At 40.3% G+C, this 16,991-nt stretch overlaps 1 protein-coding gene and 1 pseudogene across 1 annotated transcript; both read right to left on the minus strand.

Moving 5' to 3' along the window:
* Window positions 1-4,793: 4,793 nt before the first annotated feature.
* SMIM23 (small integral membrane protein 23) lies at window positions 4,794-11,291 on the minus strand. The gene is made up of 4 exons (XM_072822871.1): window positions 11,103-11,291; window positions 5,816-5,867; window positions 5,552-5,619; window positions 4,794-5,300 (listed from the first exon to the last, which is right to left on the minus strand). The coding sequence occupies exons 1-4, from the start codon at window positions 11,190-11,192 to the stop codon at window positions 5,088-5,090; spliced, it is 423 nt and encodes a 140-aa protein (XP_072678972.1). The 5' UTR covers window positions 11,193-11,291; the 3' UTR covers window positions 4,794-5,087.
* Window positions 11,292-12,845: 1,554 nt separating this feature from the next.
* On the minus strand, window positions 12,846-13,727 carry LOC140631560 (eukaryotic translation initiation factor 4E type 2 pseudogene; annotated as a pseudogene).
* Window positions 13,728-16,991: the final 3,264 nt, after the last annotated feature.

Below are 16,991 nucleotides of genomic sequence, written 5' to 3' on the forward strand. Positions count from 1 at the left end.
TATGATTACTTAACAATAAAATGAGAGAAGACATTATCTTGGCTGGGCTTAATGGAGGCAAGGCTATGAAGCTCATTGAATTGGTGTGAGAGCTTTGATGCCAGATAGCCTGGGTTTGAATTTATTATCTGGGTTCCCATTTATTGATGATATGATTTTATCAATGTTATGATCTCTCTATGCCTCAATGTCCCAGTCCATGAACTGAAATTAGCAATAGCACTTGACCAAGCCCCTAAAACAGGAACACATTTTCTAAATGTCTGTTGCCACTATTTTATTATTTCTCCCCAATAATCCTTATATTCTTAGGAAATACATATAGCTAATACATAGATGGACTTTATCTTATTCAATTTTGTCTAGATTATCAGATTTTTATCTTCAAAACATAAATTATCCCAATGATTGTGGGTGTTTTCCCCATTATATAAGTTGGAGGAACAGAAAAGAAGCTGACCAAAAACAATAAAACAAACAAAGAAAAATGTAGAATGAATCAGTGTTAGCAAAAGAGAAGAGCCTGAGGGAGCATCAGGAAGGCTGCCAAATAGATCTATTAAGTAAAAGAGAGATGAGGAGAAAACCATCAATTAAAATTAATTAAAATTTTTAATTGTTTGTGATGCTGACCTCATGCTCCAGGTGCCTGAAACAAAGGAAGAAATGTAGATAATTGAGTAGTCAGGACAGTTTTCCAACTGGCCACTTTTCCCTTAACAAGACTATGCCTGTCTCTTCCACATAGTCCTTGTGAGCATCTTGGGTCAGGACCTGAATCATGGCTCAGGCTGCCATGCACTGAAGAGAGGGGGCATCCTGAGCCTGAGCAGATGGCTATCTGGACCCTCCTTCCTCCTTCTTTTCCATCAGCATGTCCTGCTGATGATACTTTCAAACTGAATTCTGCTTTTCTACACCTCTTCCCCGCACGCCTCCGTTTCCACATGGAAAACCACAGCGGCTTGCTAAGCGGTTTCCTTGTTTCTACTCATACACTTATCATTCTCCGAAATTCCCTGGTCTTGACTTTTCTGCTTGTTTTTTTTTCCATTAGTCTGTAAACTTCTTGCTCACCAGTGGCTGGCACATGCATGCCCCAATCTTTTTCTTTTTTTTAAGTTTTGACTCCTGATTTTATTACTCAATTTCTCTTTTCTATTTTTTAAAAAGATTTTATTTATTTATTTGAGAGAGAGTGAGCAAGCATGAGCTGGGGGGTCGGGGCAGAAGGGAGAGGGAAAAAGACTCCTCACTGAGCAGGGAGGCTAATGCAGGGCTTGATCCCAGGACCCTGAGATCATGACCTGAGCTGGAGCCAGATGCTTAACCAATGAGCAACCCAGGCACCACTCTCTTTTCTATTTAAAGTATTCTTTGGTGGCTGGGAAGCCTGGCCTTGCAAGATCAGAATCAGTTGGAGCTGGGTTTTGTTGGAAGTGGGTTGGGTTGGGGATTGGGATGGGAGCAGGGAGACCCTGCTCTGCTGGTGGCCTTATTTCTTGCTTGAATGGAAGGAGCTGGAAATAGTTGTCTTCTCAAGTCTCAAGTAAAAGACATTTTCTCTCCCAAAGGGAAGTCCACTCTGTAGATATGAAAGTGGACCCCTTAATAGATCTACTGGGCAATATTTTGCCTAATTCTTTCAAATTATAAGACTTCAAAGTCATTAAAGGTAGTCACATACTTCTTATTATGTATGTATGTATGTATTTGAGAGAGAGAGAGAGAGAGAACAGTGGGAGGGGCAAAGGGAGAGGGAGAGAGAGGATCTGGAGCAGCCTCTGTGCTGAGCATGGAGCCTGATTCCAGGCTCAATCCCAAGACCCTGAGATTGTGACTGAGCCAAAATTGAGAGTTGGACATTTAACCACCTGAGCCACCAGGGCCCCCCATAATCTTCCTTTTAAGTGCGTCATTTGTCTTTTTTATACCCAGAAACTGGAGAATGAATGAAATATTCCCAGATTAGGATGACCCACTCACTTATGTTGACTCTGATGATTCTTGTGGTCAAGCCCCTCCCACCTCATTCTCAGCAATTACATACAGCCTATGAATGTTTGTCTCACACAGTTCTGCTTCCTTGATATTGACTCTTGGGACTACACGGTACAAGGGTTGCCATCACTCTTTCACACTTCTGACCTCCTTGGGAAGTGTGAGGTCATTATACATGGTCCAGAACCGCCCATCAGGAAGGGCCCAGGCTGTTTCTCATGTGAGGTCACTCCATTCTGGAGTACTCGATCCTTCCCTCTCTGTCCTATCATAGCTGGTTGGAGCAGGGGTGAGAGGTGGTCACCAAGGTCATCCAGTCCAGAGGCCGATCCAGAGTCTGGCTCAGGAAAGGAAGCTCCATCTGATGAGATGAGTCAATCATATCCCACCCACTCTCCTGGAGTTTGCTCTGGGAAATGTAGACAGAATTATATAGTAACTGGAACTTTGGGAAGTCATGAGAAAGGGAGAGGACTTGTGGGACCAGGAGCAAATCAGAGTTAGGAGGACTCGCAGGCAGAAGTATTGAGCTGAAGAAGGGATAGATAGAGCGGTGGGCAAGGAGCCTTTGGAAGCAGGAAGAGACAGGGAAGACTCACAAAGAGAAGCAGAAAACCAGAGAGTCACCCATTCAAGGTAAAGGTGGAAAGCTAGAGGTAAGCTCCCAGATTCTTGTGGCAGGGGCTCCTGTAGCACCTCGGGAGATACCTTGGGTTCTCAAAGACCTTTCTCTTCTAGTCTCTGGGTTCCCAGGTTATGGTATATTCTTAATTTCATGAGATTCTGGCTCCTGTGTTGTGCCACGATAAATCCTCATTGCCAGAGCTGCCCTGGGTAGCGGGCTTGCTGTTCTTGTGGGCTCACAAGTGAACATACCAAAAGTGACCACTATCAGTGGGCTGCAACCTCACAACAGCATGGGCTGTTTCTATCAGGCCCTGTTTATGGGTGCGTGGGGGTAATGCCTGGGAGCTTTCAGGGTGTGACTCCTCTGTTCAAAGGCTCTGCTAATATCCACGGAGGTAGTTTCAATCCACAAGAATCTAGGCTCCATTTTCTTTTATTTATGTATCCCACAATTTTATATACATATCTATTTTATAGAAATATTTACAACTGTATCATATATAAAAAGAAAAAATATACATATATATAATATGTAAATATAAATATTCACACACACATATATATTATGGGTACAATACAATTGCAACTTAAATGAGGGTTAGAGTCTGAAGTGTATGTTAGGCTAAACCTGTGTACAGTCAAAATTCTGCCTGGGAACCCTGTACATGTACATGATTTTGGATATGTTACTACAGCCTTTATAGTAACAGTAAAAATAAATACAAAGATATATCATTATCAGACCTTCCTGCAGAATACTTGCTAAAATAGCTGCAAACAAGAAAAACAGATTCTGGTCCCTACCCCCTGACACATATTCAAAGTGGCAAAACTGTGACCATAACTTGCAAAGACTTTTTCCTTCCCAAGTGGCAATTGAATAATTCCTCCCGGCAAGCAGAATTGCCATGCCATTCCCCCTGTAAGGCAGATATTCTATGAGACAATTTGAATTGGAACCCTCATGACTTTCCAAAGATTTGAGGTAGTTCTATGGCATGAATATAATAATTCCACTAAAATAGAAAACAAAAAATCTTAGAAAGGGGCAAATAGTCCAAGAGTGAGGCTGATATAATTCCCACAATGGACAATAAATAAATGCTGAACTTCCTGGAAGTTAAAGGAAAAAGGGAAAATCCTAGATAAAAATTATCATCATTTAATCAAAATAAGTTAATCAAGAGAGGGTTTTCTCTTGGCACTGCTTAAAAAAATTAAATCATTCATAATTTCATCATAGCGGTATTCTTATTTTGCTTGTATATTCTGTATTCCAGTCCTGCTCTGCAAGCAAAATAATAGGTAATTTTATTTTAGAAATATTTGAATAGGCAAAACATTCATATAGTCTGAAAACAAAAAAGGGTGAAAAGTTTTCCCTTTCATTCTGTTCATATATTTGCTCACTTTCAACTCCCCCAACCTGCCCCTCCCCCATTTTGATCCTTCTAGAGTTTTCTTGCACATTCCATAACATCATCATCATCATCAACAACAAAATATAAATTCTTATCCCCATGCTCTTCTTATGCCTTAATTTCTCTCATTTAACAACCTCTCCTGTAGACTCTCCTCTATCAGAAGGAAAGCATCCTCATTCTCTTTAACAGCTGCAGGTATCCACTATTTGGCTGTGCCTCTACTATCTTAACCTGGGCCCTACTGATATCATTTGGATTGTTTCTTTTGTTTTGCTATTATAAATGAAGCTAGGAGAGTAACATTGTATACATGTAATTTCACACGTGTGTATATATATAAGTATATATTTCATATATATGATAAATTATATGTAAATATATTATATATACTATATAAAATTATATATAATTAGATTATATACATGTCACATATATGATAAATATATATGTATGTATATATTGATATATACATAAACATATATATATGTGTGTGTGTGTGTCTATATATATATATATATATTAGATAAATCCCTGAAGCAGATTTCTGGATCGGATGGTAAATGCATTTGTGAATTTGATAGCTATCACCAAATTGCCCTCTACTGGGGTTTTGGCAATTTATGTTGCTAGCAGCAGTGTCTGAAGGTTGAGTGGCTACATACCATCTATATACCCCAGAACCAGTGTCCTCTTGCTAAGTTTCAGAGAGGGAAGAAAAAGAATGTAAAAAAGGAAGAAGTGTTTATCAGCCCTATCTCAGGGAGGTGGGTGAGGGTCCTGAGCCCGGGACTGGCTTGATACCAGTGCACCAGAGTTTTGGTATGCTGGAGGATTTCCCAGCAGAGCCCTGGGGTCCTCCTGACAGTGCTTGTGAACCAGCAGTGGTGCCATCAAAGTTCTTAGTGTCCCAACTATTTTATTTTCTTGCTTTGAAATTCAAGTGTCACAGCTCAGCCTTTAGTAGAGGAGCCGCCAGCAACCCTTTTCCCCACTGGCTTCCACTTGGCGTCCTCCCCAGGTTCCAGCCCTGGGCCCTCACAGGTGACTTTTGAAGGTGGAGCAGGGATCCTCTGCATGCCCATCTCCCAGAAGAGCATCTAACCACTCCTCCAGGTCCTGTACCAGCTGCTCCAGTTCTTGCACCTCTTTCTCTAGCTTCTCCAAGAAAACATGCAAATTTTCCTTCAACCAGGTCCTGATGACCTTTATTGGCTCTTCTGCAGGTTCATTGGTCTGGTATTCAAATCCCTGAAAGGCAGACATCAAAGTTGCATCTTGAGCTTTTTCACATAGAATCCCCTGTCACTGGTTTCAAAAAGTTTTCTGAGTGTTTGAACATGTTATTCCTTCTGTCTGGAGTGCTCATCCCCACCTTCTCCACCTGGCCAGCTCCTACATGTCCTTCAAGGTCCAGCTCGCCCATGACACCCCTGGGAAGCCTTCCCAGATCTCCTCAGCTAAATTTGACATCCCCTCAGTACCTTTTTTGAATATGTTACCTGGGAAGCCACAGGATTCTGGGGATAGTTACATTCTCTGATCCTTTCTGACACCTCCCAACTTCTTCCTGAAACAGGCACAAACATCACCTCTTAAAAGGACAAATGAGCAGTAGTTGAAATAAACATGGCTGGTCATCCCAGTGGGGAGGGGGAGGAGAAGGTGAACCTTGGCATTCTGGTTGGCATGCAGCCATCTCCAGAATACCCCTCCTGACTCTGTGTGGACTCGGCTCCTCCTTTCTCAGATTCCAGAATGCTCACCTGATATTCCTGTGCCCACGTACAGCACCAAGATCAGCAACACCAACAGCGTCTGGTGGCAAGAAAAGGAGGAAGGAGGTGACTCACTGGGGAGCAGGCAGGCAGGCAGGCATGCCTGCTGCCCTCACAGAAGGCTAGGCATAGCAATGCTGTAAGATGATTTTTAGAGCTTAACTTTTTCCTAGTTATCTATGTCATGCACACTTACTATAAAACCCCCGAACATTGCAGAAGTAAGTAACATGGCAGCCTGGTGACATTCCACTGGGGTTTTCCCTCCCTTCTTTCTGCTGAGAAGACCCACCTCTGTTCTCATTCCTTGCCTTACTTTTACATTTTTGCTCTAAATGATCTTTAAAAGGAATCAACGTTATTGTGGTATCATTCACAGACAGTAAAATGCACACATTTTAAATGTACAGTTTGTTGAGTTTTGGCATGTCTACACCTGTGGACTACCACCCCAGTTAAGAGAAAGAACATTTCCATCATCCCAGAAAGTTCCCTTATGCCCTTTTACAGTCCATTCCTTCCTTTACCCTCGCCTGCCAGACAGATCCACTAATCTGCTCTGTAACTATGGAGTAGTTTTGCCTGACCTATGACTTGGAACTTTGTAGTCTTTTGTGCCTAGCTACTTTAGCTACTTTTGCTCAACATCATGCTTCTGAGATGTCTCCATGTTTTTATGTTCAGTGTTACCAATGAGTAATATATTGTATGAATATGGTACAATTTACCTCTTCACCTGTTCATGGACTTTGGGCTGTTTCTTATTTCTGACTATCATGAATAAAACTGCTATCAACACCTGGATACAACTCTTTGTGTGGACATCTGTTCTCATTCTACTTGGGTTGGTACCCAGAAATGCAAATACTGGGTCCTATGGCAGGTGCATGTTTAATCTGATAAGAAACCACAAAGCTGTTTTCCAGGGTTTTGTACTAATTTATGTTTCTGCCAGCAACATGAGACAGTTAGTTGCTCCATGTCCATGTTGGCAGTCTTCCTAATTTTAGGCATTCTATTGGTTGTGTAGTGGTACGTCAATCTAGTTTTTATATGCACTTCCCAAATGATTAATGATGTTGTTTTAGTCTGTTTGCATTGCTTATAACAAAGTACCACAGACCGGGTGGCTTATAAACAACTGAAATTTATTTCTTATAGTTCTGGGGGCTGGAAGTTTGGAATCAGGAGGCCAGCATGAAGGTTCTGTTGAGGGTGCTCTTCTGGGTTCCATCCATTTCCATTCTATCTTTATGTGTTGGAGAGCAGAGAGAGCTCTTTGGAGTTTTTTTTTTTTTTTTTTTTAATCAGAGCACTACTCCAATTCACGAAGGTTCTACTCTCATGACCTAATCATCTCCTAAAGGCCCCTGACTCCTAATACCATCACTTTGGGAGTTAGGATTTCAATATATGAATTTAGGGGGAACATAAGCATCCAGTCTATAGCAGATGTGGAGCATCTTTTCATGTGCTTCTTCATCAGAATTCACATAGCTTTCTTTGTGGGCATGTCTGTTAAAAACTCTATTCATTTTTTTATTGGGCAATTTGTCTTATTAAGTTATAGTAGTTCTTTGTATATTTTGGATATATATTCTTCGTCAGATGTTTGTATTATGACTATTTTCTCCAAGTCTGTGGCTTGCTTCTTCATTTTCTTACCAAGGTGTTTGAAAGTTAAAGGTTTCAATTTGTATGAGGTTCAAATAATCAAATATATTCCCTTTATGGTTATGCCTTTTGTGTGCAATCTAAAAAATTTTGTCTAACTCAAGGTTGTGAAGATTTTTCTCCTCTGTTTTCTTTTTTGCATTTTATTGTTTTAATTTGCCACTTAGGTATATGGTCCATTTTGAATGAATTTTTGTATATGATGTAAAGGAGGGATCAATATTCTTTTCTTCATCAGGATGTCCAGTTCTAGAATTGTTTAAAAATCGGTAAAAAACATGCCTACCATATTTATGTAGGTCTGCTTCTGGATTCTATTCTGTTTCATTGATCTATATAGCAACCTTTATGCCAATGCTTAATCTGTCTTAACTCTCTGGAGCTGCTATAATAGAATACTACAGATTGGGTAGCTTAAGCAACTGAGAGAAATTAATTTTCTTACAGTTCTGGAGGCTGGAAGTCAAGATCAAGGCATGAGGCAGGGTTGGTTTCTGGTGAAACCTCTCTTCTTGGCTTGTAGATGGCTGCCCTGTGTCCTCACACAGCCTTTTTTTTCTGTGCATCCCTGGTATCTCTCTTCTTATAAGGACATCAGTACAATTGGAGTGGAGCCCCACCCCCCCCTTTTTGAGCCCCACCCTTTATGCTTTCATTTAACCTTAATTATCTCCAAATACAGTCACATTGAGGATTGGGGCTTCCACATATTAATTTTGGAGGACACAGTTCAATCCCTAACAGCCCCACTGTCACTATGCAGTTCCATTCCTTTATCTATTTCTCTTGGTCAATGCCACATTATCTAGATGACCATATAGCTTTATCCTAAGACTTGAAATAAGATAGTGTGAGTTTTAAAATTTTATTTCAAATTTTTTCTGACTACCCTAGATCCTTTGCATTTTCTCTCTCTCTCTCTCACACACACACACACATACACACACACATTTATCAACCTATCAATCTTTTCAGTTTCTAAAAAACCTGCTGGGATTTTGACTAGTACTACATTGAAACTATGGTTCAATTTGGTGAGAAAGAATGTCTCTAAAGTACCATACCTTGTAATCCATAATCAAGGTGGATCTCTCCATTACATTGTCTATGATTATTCTTAGTAATGTTTCATAGTTTTCAAGTGTAGGGGCCTTGCTCATCTTCTTGAAATATTTTATGGGTTTTGATGCTATTACAACTAGTATTGATTTTAAATGTTCATTTTCCAATTGTTTCTAGTCTATAGAACCACAATTGATTTTGTATCTTATGATTTAATTCTTCCTTTTCTTTCTGGTAGAGTTTAGGATTTTGTATATTGAAAATCATACTGTCTGGGAAGAAGTTTTACCTCATCCTTTCTAATCTTTATTTTTCAGAAGTCTAACTTTTTTCTTGCCTTGTATATTGACTAGTAAAATACCAAATAGAAGTGGTAAAAACAAACATGGTCATATTGCACTGTATCTTAGTGGGATGAGGTGTGAGTGCTCACCATGAAGTGGAGGTGGTTTTAGCTTTTTTCTTGTCCTTTCTCAGCTTGAAGACATTTCCTTCTATTCCTACTGTTCTAAGAATTTTACCAAGAATGAGTGCTGAATTAGTGAAATGCACTTCCTGTATCCACTGAGAGACTATCTGAGTGCCAACCTTTTTTGTCTGATCATGGGAGAGATTGCATGGATTGACTTTTGAATACCTAACCAACCTGAGTTTCTTCAGGAAGTTGTTTGTTCATGATGCATTCACCTTTTTCTCTATTGCTGGATTTGATTTGCTACTTTGTGGAGATTTTTTTCATCTATATTCATGGGGAGGTCAGATTTTTTTTTCTATATGTTTGTGGAGTTTTAGAGTCAATGTCATGCTGCACCTTTAAAATGGGTCAGGGAGCATTTCCTCTGCCTCTATTTTATGAAGGAATATGTGTGAAATCGATATTATTTCTTTCTATGTCACATGATTGATAGAATTCATTGGTGAAATTTTTCGGGCTTGTAGTCATTTGGACTTTCTATTTCCTCTTGAGTTACTTTTGTACATTGTGTTGAGGAACTTTTGTAAAAAGTTTCTTCCTTTTACCTAAGTTAGCAAATGCATTTGTATCCAGTCATTCCTCATATTACCTTCAGATCCTTTTGATGTCGGTCTATAGGTGGTATTGTGATAGTTCTTTTTTATTCTCAATATTGGTAATCTGGGTTTTCTCTTTTTTAAAAAAATTAGACTATGAAAAATTTACCAATTTTATGAATCTTTTCAAAGAGACAGTTTATTAATTTTGTTTTATTATTTTCATTTTATATTTCATTAATTTCTGATTTTATCTTTGTTGTTTCTTCTTTCTATCATTAAGTTTAATTCTTTATTTCCTTCTTAATGTGGAGACTTTGGCCACTGCTTTTTTTTTTTTTTTTAGATTTTTAAAATTCATTTATTTGAGAGACAGAAAGAGAGAGAGAGAGAGAGAGAGAACACAAGCAGAGGGAAGGAGCAGAGGGAGAGGGAGAAGCAAGCTTCTGACTGAGCAGGGAGCCTGATGGGGGACTTGATCCCTGGACCCTGAGATCATGACCTGAGCTAAAGGTAGATGCTTAATCAACTGAACTACTCAGGTGCCCCTGAAAAAGAATTTTCTTTTTTTCCAAGTATATTTATGTATATATATGTGTGCATGTAGATATATGCGTGCATGTAGATATATGCACAGACATGTATGTGTGTGCATGTTTGTGTATGTGTGCTCTCAAATAGATGCCTGAGTGCTAAGGAGTTTCTCTGCTCTAGCTGGGCCAGAATTCCAACAACCTTCAGCCCTACTGGATTTCCAGGATCTCTGCTCTGCTGTCAACCACATAGCAATCACCCTGATCAGGGCGGCTAATCTGGTCCCTTGCACGCACACCCCGCCCTCAGCCAAGGAGTCATGGGGAACCCCTGGGTGTACAGCTCTCTTTCTCCTCTCCATTGCCTTGTCCTACAGAGTTCAGCTGCTTTAGCTGCCTCCATTCTGCAGCTCAGCAAGACTGCTGTCCCTTGCTTGGACTCACTGTAGCAGCCCCTGGGAAAGAGCTGAGACTATCAGGAGTCTTCCTTTCTTCCAGGATCACACTCTTGTGCTGCCTGGTGGCCTTCACCTGAAAGTAGCTGCCTCATACATGTCATCAATGTTGTGGTTGCTTACAATGGGACAAAATTCTGCATGAGGTTTGAATTTTAGCCTTAAGAATAAATACTCCAGGAACTCTACAATTCAGATGTAGCCTATTTATTTCAGCATGTTCATTCATTCATTGATTTATTCAGCCACTATTATGCACCAAACACCATTGTAGGCATTAGGGATGTAGTAGGAAACTAAACAAACAATCCAGCCCTCGTGGGGCATACCTTCTGCTGACGGTGCTGGGAATTAAATAAGAGAGTCAGTCGGTAATGGCCTTGGGGAAGAAGCACTTAAGCATGCATGCTGTGTTCCAACAGATCGGGCTCCAGGGAGGGTCAGGCTGAAGGCCTCTTCTGACTCTGAGGGCCTTACAGTCTGTCTGCAGTGTCAAAGGGAGCCCAGATGGGAGGCAGCATACATCCAGTCTCGCCTCACCTGTTTCTTGTCCTCACAGCGACTGCCCCTTCTCCTTTCAAACAGCTCGGCTGCCACTCGCCCCCTACTGCCCACCTGTTGGGTCACCATGGCCTCAGGTCAGGCTGCCTGGGTGGATCAATGTGCCCCCCGCCACACACCTGACAGACAGATGAGTAACCTCCTCCTTCCTGGCCTCTGGTCACCAGGCATCCCTCAAACACTGAGTTCTGATGTCATAGAAGGTAGGAGATAACAAGGTCCCCACCTTGTCACCACCCTGCTTTTTATTCCAGTCCTTCACAATTTTTTTTCATATAAATGTAAAAACCAAAGACCAGAAAAAAAAAGTGCATTAAAATGCTATATTTCAGGATGATGATTTTTCTGATCTTTACTCTCCTATATCTTTAAATACATTCTCCCATCAACGGGATGCCATTTTAATAAAATGTGAGTTTTAGAATACAAAACAATAAAATTTTTAATTGAAATTTTTACTAAGATAGTTGTAAATACACACGCAGTAGTAAGAAATAATACAAGAGATCCAATGTTTCTTACACCTAGTTTCCCCAAGTGGTAACATCTTGAATCCCCTGTAATACAATCTCACAACTAGGATTTGCCATTGATACAGTCTATCAATCTTAATCAGACCTTCCAATTTTACTTTAACTTATTTGTGTATGTGTATTTAATTCTAAATATTTGTCAGGTGTGTAGGTTTCTGTATCCATTGCTACAGCCAAGATACTAAAGAATTCCCAAGCCAGAGGGTTTTTGTCTTGCCCTTGGATACCCACCGCCCACCCTCTGTCCCCTTGCCCCTACTATTCCTAACTCCTGGCAACCATGAATCTTTTCTCCAGTTCTAAATTTTATCTTATCAAAAGTGCAAATAGTATGCAGACTTTGGATATTAGCTTTTTTTGTACTAAGCATAATTCTCTGGAGATTCATTTAGATTGTTGAGAATATCAGTAGTTTGTTGCTTTTTTATTGCTGCATTGTATTCCATGGCATGTATGTACACAGTTTGTTTAACCATTCACCCACTAAAGGGCATCTGGCTATTTCTGATTACTGGCTCTTATGAATAAAGCTGATATGGGTATTCTTGTATAGTTTTTGTGTGAACTTAAGTTTTCATTTCTCTGGGATGCCTAAGATGGAAATTGCCGAGTTTTATGGTAATGGCATAATAGTTTTGTTAAGAAACTGTCAAACTGTTTTCTTGAATGGGTGTACCATTGCAGATTCCCATTAGCAATGAATGAGCAATACAGTTTCTTCTCCTCCTTGCCAGATGTTTTCATTATTTTTTATTTTATTTTATTTTTTAAAAGATTTTATTTATTTATTCATGAGAGAGAGAGAGACTGAGAGAGAGAGAGAGAGAGAGAGAGAGAGAGAGAGGCAGAGACACAGGCAGAGGGAGAAGCAGGCTCCATGCAGGGAGCCCGATGTGGGACTGGATCCTGGGACTCCAGGATCACACCCTAGACTGAAGGCGGTATTAAACCACTGAGCCACCCGGGCTGCCTTATTTTTCATTTTAGATGTTTTGGTAGGTCTACAGTGATATCTCATTGTGGTTTTCATTTGCATTTTCCTGACAGTTAATAATGTTGAACTTTTCTCATGTACTTCTTGGCCATCTCTGTCTCCTCTTCAGTTAAATATCTGTTCATGTCTTCTACTCACTTTTTTATTTTTATTTATTTTTATTTTTATTTTTTTTAGTTTAGCACCATTTATTAAGTGATCTCAGCTGTTGTTGTAGCTGCTGTGTATCAGCCTGTTCTTAAAACATAAAATGCTCTTCCAATTCCTCTTGTCCAGGATGGAAGGATCTTCCAGGTAGCACGCCAACAGAACAAGAGACTCCGATGATGCCAGCTTCAATGATGGTGCCATCCAGAGAGGGAGAGGGTCATGGCACATTCAACTGCGGCTTCCAGAGGTTTTGAAAAAGGAGCCTTTTGGGGCCCTGCCTGCTTGGCATTTTGATGCTGTCGGTGTGGGTTTTGTACTCCATCATGGTGTTGGGAGGTAGGTTAAGCACTCGCCGAAGGGTATCCCGGATGCGGGCTGTGGTTGCTTGGTCACTGGCAGTCTTATTCCATATTGAAATAATGTCCTCCTGAAACTGGACAGAGACCACAGCCCCACAGATCTCCTCCCCAACCATGAACTGTTCCCCCAACATGGCCAGGATGAGATTCTCCCATCAACGGGATGCCAAGCCCTTCCGCAGTCGAATAATCCACTTGCCAACATTTTTATTTGCATCATCCTCCCACATGGGCTTAATTCCTTCTTTGAAGAGATGGAAGTCACTGTGGCCTGTCAGGTCCTCGGGACGTACCATGTGGCTGTAAAACCTCCAGAACTGCTCCACGGAGGCAAAGGTGCCGATCTGTTTGATATTCTGTTCATAGCTCTGTGAGCTGGTGGGACGGCCGAGGGTTCTTCTGGAGTACCAGAAAGTATAGTGGTACTGCAGGGGATGCTCTGCTGGCCCAGGGACAACAGCCTTCCTCTTACTGCTGCCCTGACTTTTGTCTCGTTCCGTTTTTTCCTTCTCGCCATCTTTCTGTGCGCTGTTTTCTTCATTCTGATCATGGTCCCCACTGTCATCATCTTTCAATGCGTCGAACTTGTTGTTCGTCCTCTCACTGCTGCCGTCGCCACTGCCTCATGGAGTCTCTACTCACTTTTTAAAAAGATTTATTTGTTTATTAGAAAAAGAGAGAGAAAAAGAGAGAGAGAGAGAGAGAGAGAGAGAATGAGCATACACAGGGGGAGGAACGGAGGGAGAGAATATCCATCAAGATCATGACCTGAGCCAAAATCAAGAGTTGGATGCTTATGCAACTGAGCCACCTAGGCACCCCTTCTGCCCATTTTCTAACAGGGTGGGGTTTTTTACATTTGAGTTTTGAGAGCTCTTTACGAGTTCTAGATACTAGTCCTTTTTGAATATATGGTTTGTAAATATTTTTTCCCAGTCTGTATTTTGTCTCTTCATCCTCTTCACATGGACTTTTGCAAAGACAAAGTTTTTAACTTTAATGAGGTTCAATTTATCAATTTTTCTTTTATGAACATGTTTTTTGTATCAAGTTTAAGAACTCTCCCTGGTCTTAGAAACAGAAGATTTTCTCCTATTTTAAAAGTGTTTATAGTTTTATGTCTTATAGCCCAGTCCATAATCTGTTTGGAGTTGATTTTTATAGAAGATCAAGGTTCTTTTTTTTTTTTCTGCCTATGGAAGTCTGATTGCTCTAGCACCATTTGTTGAAAAGTGCTACCCTTCCTCCTTTGAATTGCTTTTGTTCTTTTTAAAAAAAAGCAATTGCACGTATTTGTGTGGGTCTATTTCTGGGTTCTCTATTCTGTTTCATTGATCTATGTATCTAGCCCACTAGCAATATCACATTGTTTTGGTTACCGTGGCCATAGCAAGCCTTAAGATTGAGTAGAGTGATTTATACCACTTTGTTCTTCTTTATCAAGATTGTCTCAGCACTTCTAGGGCCTATGTTTTTCCATATAAACTTTGGAACAGGGCAGCCCAGGTGGCTCAGCGGTTTAGCGCCACCTTCAGTACAGGGCCTGATCCTGGAAACCCGGGATCAAGTCCCATGTTGGGCTTCCTGCATGGAGCCTGCTTCTCCCTCTGCCTGTATCTCTGCCTCTCAATCTCTCTCTTTCTCTCTCTGAGTCTCTCATGAATAAATAAATTAAAACAAATCTTAACAAAAAAACAAAACTTTGTAACAAGTTTGTCTACATCTACCAAAAAAACAAAACAGAACAAAAAAAACCCTTCTGGCTGGGATTTTTTTTTTTAAAGATTTCATTTATTTATTTGAGAGAGAGAGAGGGAGAGCACTAGCAGGAAAAGAGGCAGAGGGAGAAGGAGAAGCAGACTCCCCCGTGAGCAGGAAGCCCAATGCAAGGCTCAATCCCAGGACCCTGGGATCATGATTTGACCTGAAGGCAGATGCTTAACAGATTGAGCCACCCACGTGTCCTACTAGCTGGGATTTTGATAGCAATTTGCATTAAACTTATATATTACTTTAGGGAGAAGTAACATCTTTACTATGTTGTGTTTCCCAATCCATGAGCACAGTATGCCTCTTCATTTATTTAGGTTTTCTTTGATCAGCATTTTGTAATTTTCAGCATATAGATCCTATATATGTCTCATTAAATGTATACTTAAATATTATATGTTTTGAGGGTGCCTGGGGGCCCAGTTGGTTAAGTGGCCTACTCGGCTCAGGTCATGATCTCAGTGTTGTGAGATTGAGCCCCACACTGGGCTCCACAGTAGCATGGAGTCTGCTTCAGGTTCTCTCTCCCTCTATCCCTCCTGCTCATGCTCTCTCTCTCAAATAAATAAGTAAATAAATCTTTAAAAATAAATAATTATTTCATTTTTTGGGTTTCTCTCACACTTTATTCATTTTAAAATCTTAAACCTTTTTACTCTCAATTCTTTTTTTAAAAGTTTTTATTTAAATTCCAGCTAATATATAGTGTAATATTAGTTTCAGGTATACAATATAGTGATTCAACACTTCCGTACCAAGTCCCTATCTACCAAATTTAATGTGTTAAGAATCATTAATTTTCAACACTTTTATGAGCTAACTTTCCCAAAATCACATACACAGCTTCTGATTAGCACCTAGATAACTTTTATTTATCGAGCACCTACTATGTTAGTCATTTCACTAGCTTAGTTTATTACATCTTCTGTAGGCTATTACTCTGTAGATACTTAGGGATTAGGTCTGTTGTACTAGCCATTGTGTCTCTAATTCCCATTATGCAGCCTGCTATATACTAAATATTCAGTAAAAATATTTGTTGAATGGATGAATAATGAGCAACTTCAAACTGTGGGCTCTGAGAGGCCATGAATTGTGTCTGGTGAATACATTTTTGTATTCACAGTACTTAACTCAGTAAATATTTGTTGAATGAGTAAAGCAGGTGGTATGATTTTAATTTTACCAATGAAGAAGCTGAGCCCCAGGGAGGCTAAGGAGGATATTAGCACAGTGGCTGTTATGGACTGAGTATTGACTCTGTGCCAGACCTCATGTTAAGTGCTTTCCATGCATTATCTCATTTAATCCTCGTAACTGCCCTGCAAGGACAGTATTGACAGTTTCTATGTGGAGGAGGTTACTTTCCTTATTCAAGATCACACACCTTACCTGGGGGCTGAGTGCAGGTCTATTTAATTTTGAAGTCTTTTAGTTGACCACAAGGAGTTGTAATTTCAGCCAAAAGCAAAGAAATTTGCCTTTCTTGTTATCCTCTGTGGGTTTACTTTGGATAAGTAGATGTGAGATTCCCATTAAACTTTTTGAAATATCGAAAGTAGCTTTATTCTCTCCTCTCTGTCCAACTCTGTGACTACCTTAACTTAGTACTTAGGGATTTCATACAGCCTCCATTTCTTCTCCTTCCCCCTTCTCCTGCATGCTCTTCTTCTTATCATCCACAGCTAAGACATTTCAAGAAATGACTGAGTACCAGGCACTGTGCTTCACATATGTTGGCTCACTGTATTATCATTACAACTCTAGGTAGTAAATACTATCATTATCCCTGAGCCTTACAGGGATTAAGTTACTGTCACAGAGTTACACAGCTAGTGAGAGCCAGGGCTGAGATCTGAACCCTATGGATCTGATTCAAGCCCCCAGGATCTTGATTGCCATGAGATATTGCCTCTTCCTTAGGGAGACTCAAGATCAGAAAAAGAAAGAGACTTGCCCAAGCCAGTTGGAGCTAAACGATCAGATGGCAAGTCTCTTGCTCCTGCCCAGAGTCTCTTTAAAAGGTAATTTGCAGGATGCCTGGGTGGCTCAGTGGTTGAGT

Source organism: Canis lupus, chromosome 4 (genome assembly GCF_048164855.1).
Source record: "Canis lupus baileyi chromosome 4, mCanLup2.hap1, whole genome shotgun sequence".
In the NCBI taxonomy this organism is placed as follows: domain Eukaryota; kingdom Metazoa; phylum Chordata; class Mammalia; order Carnivora; family Canidae; genus Canis; species Canis lupus.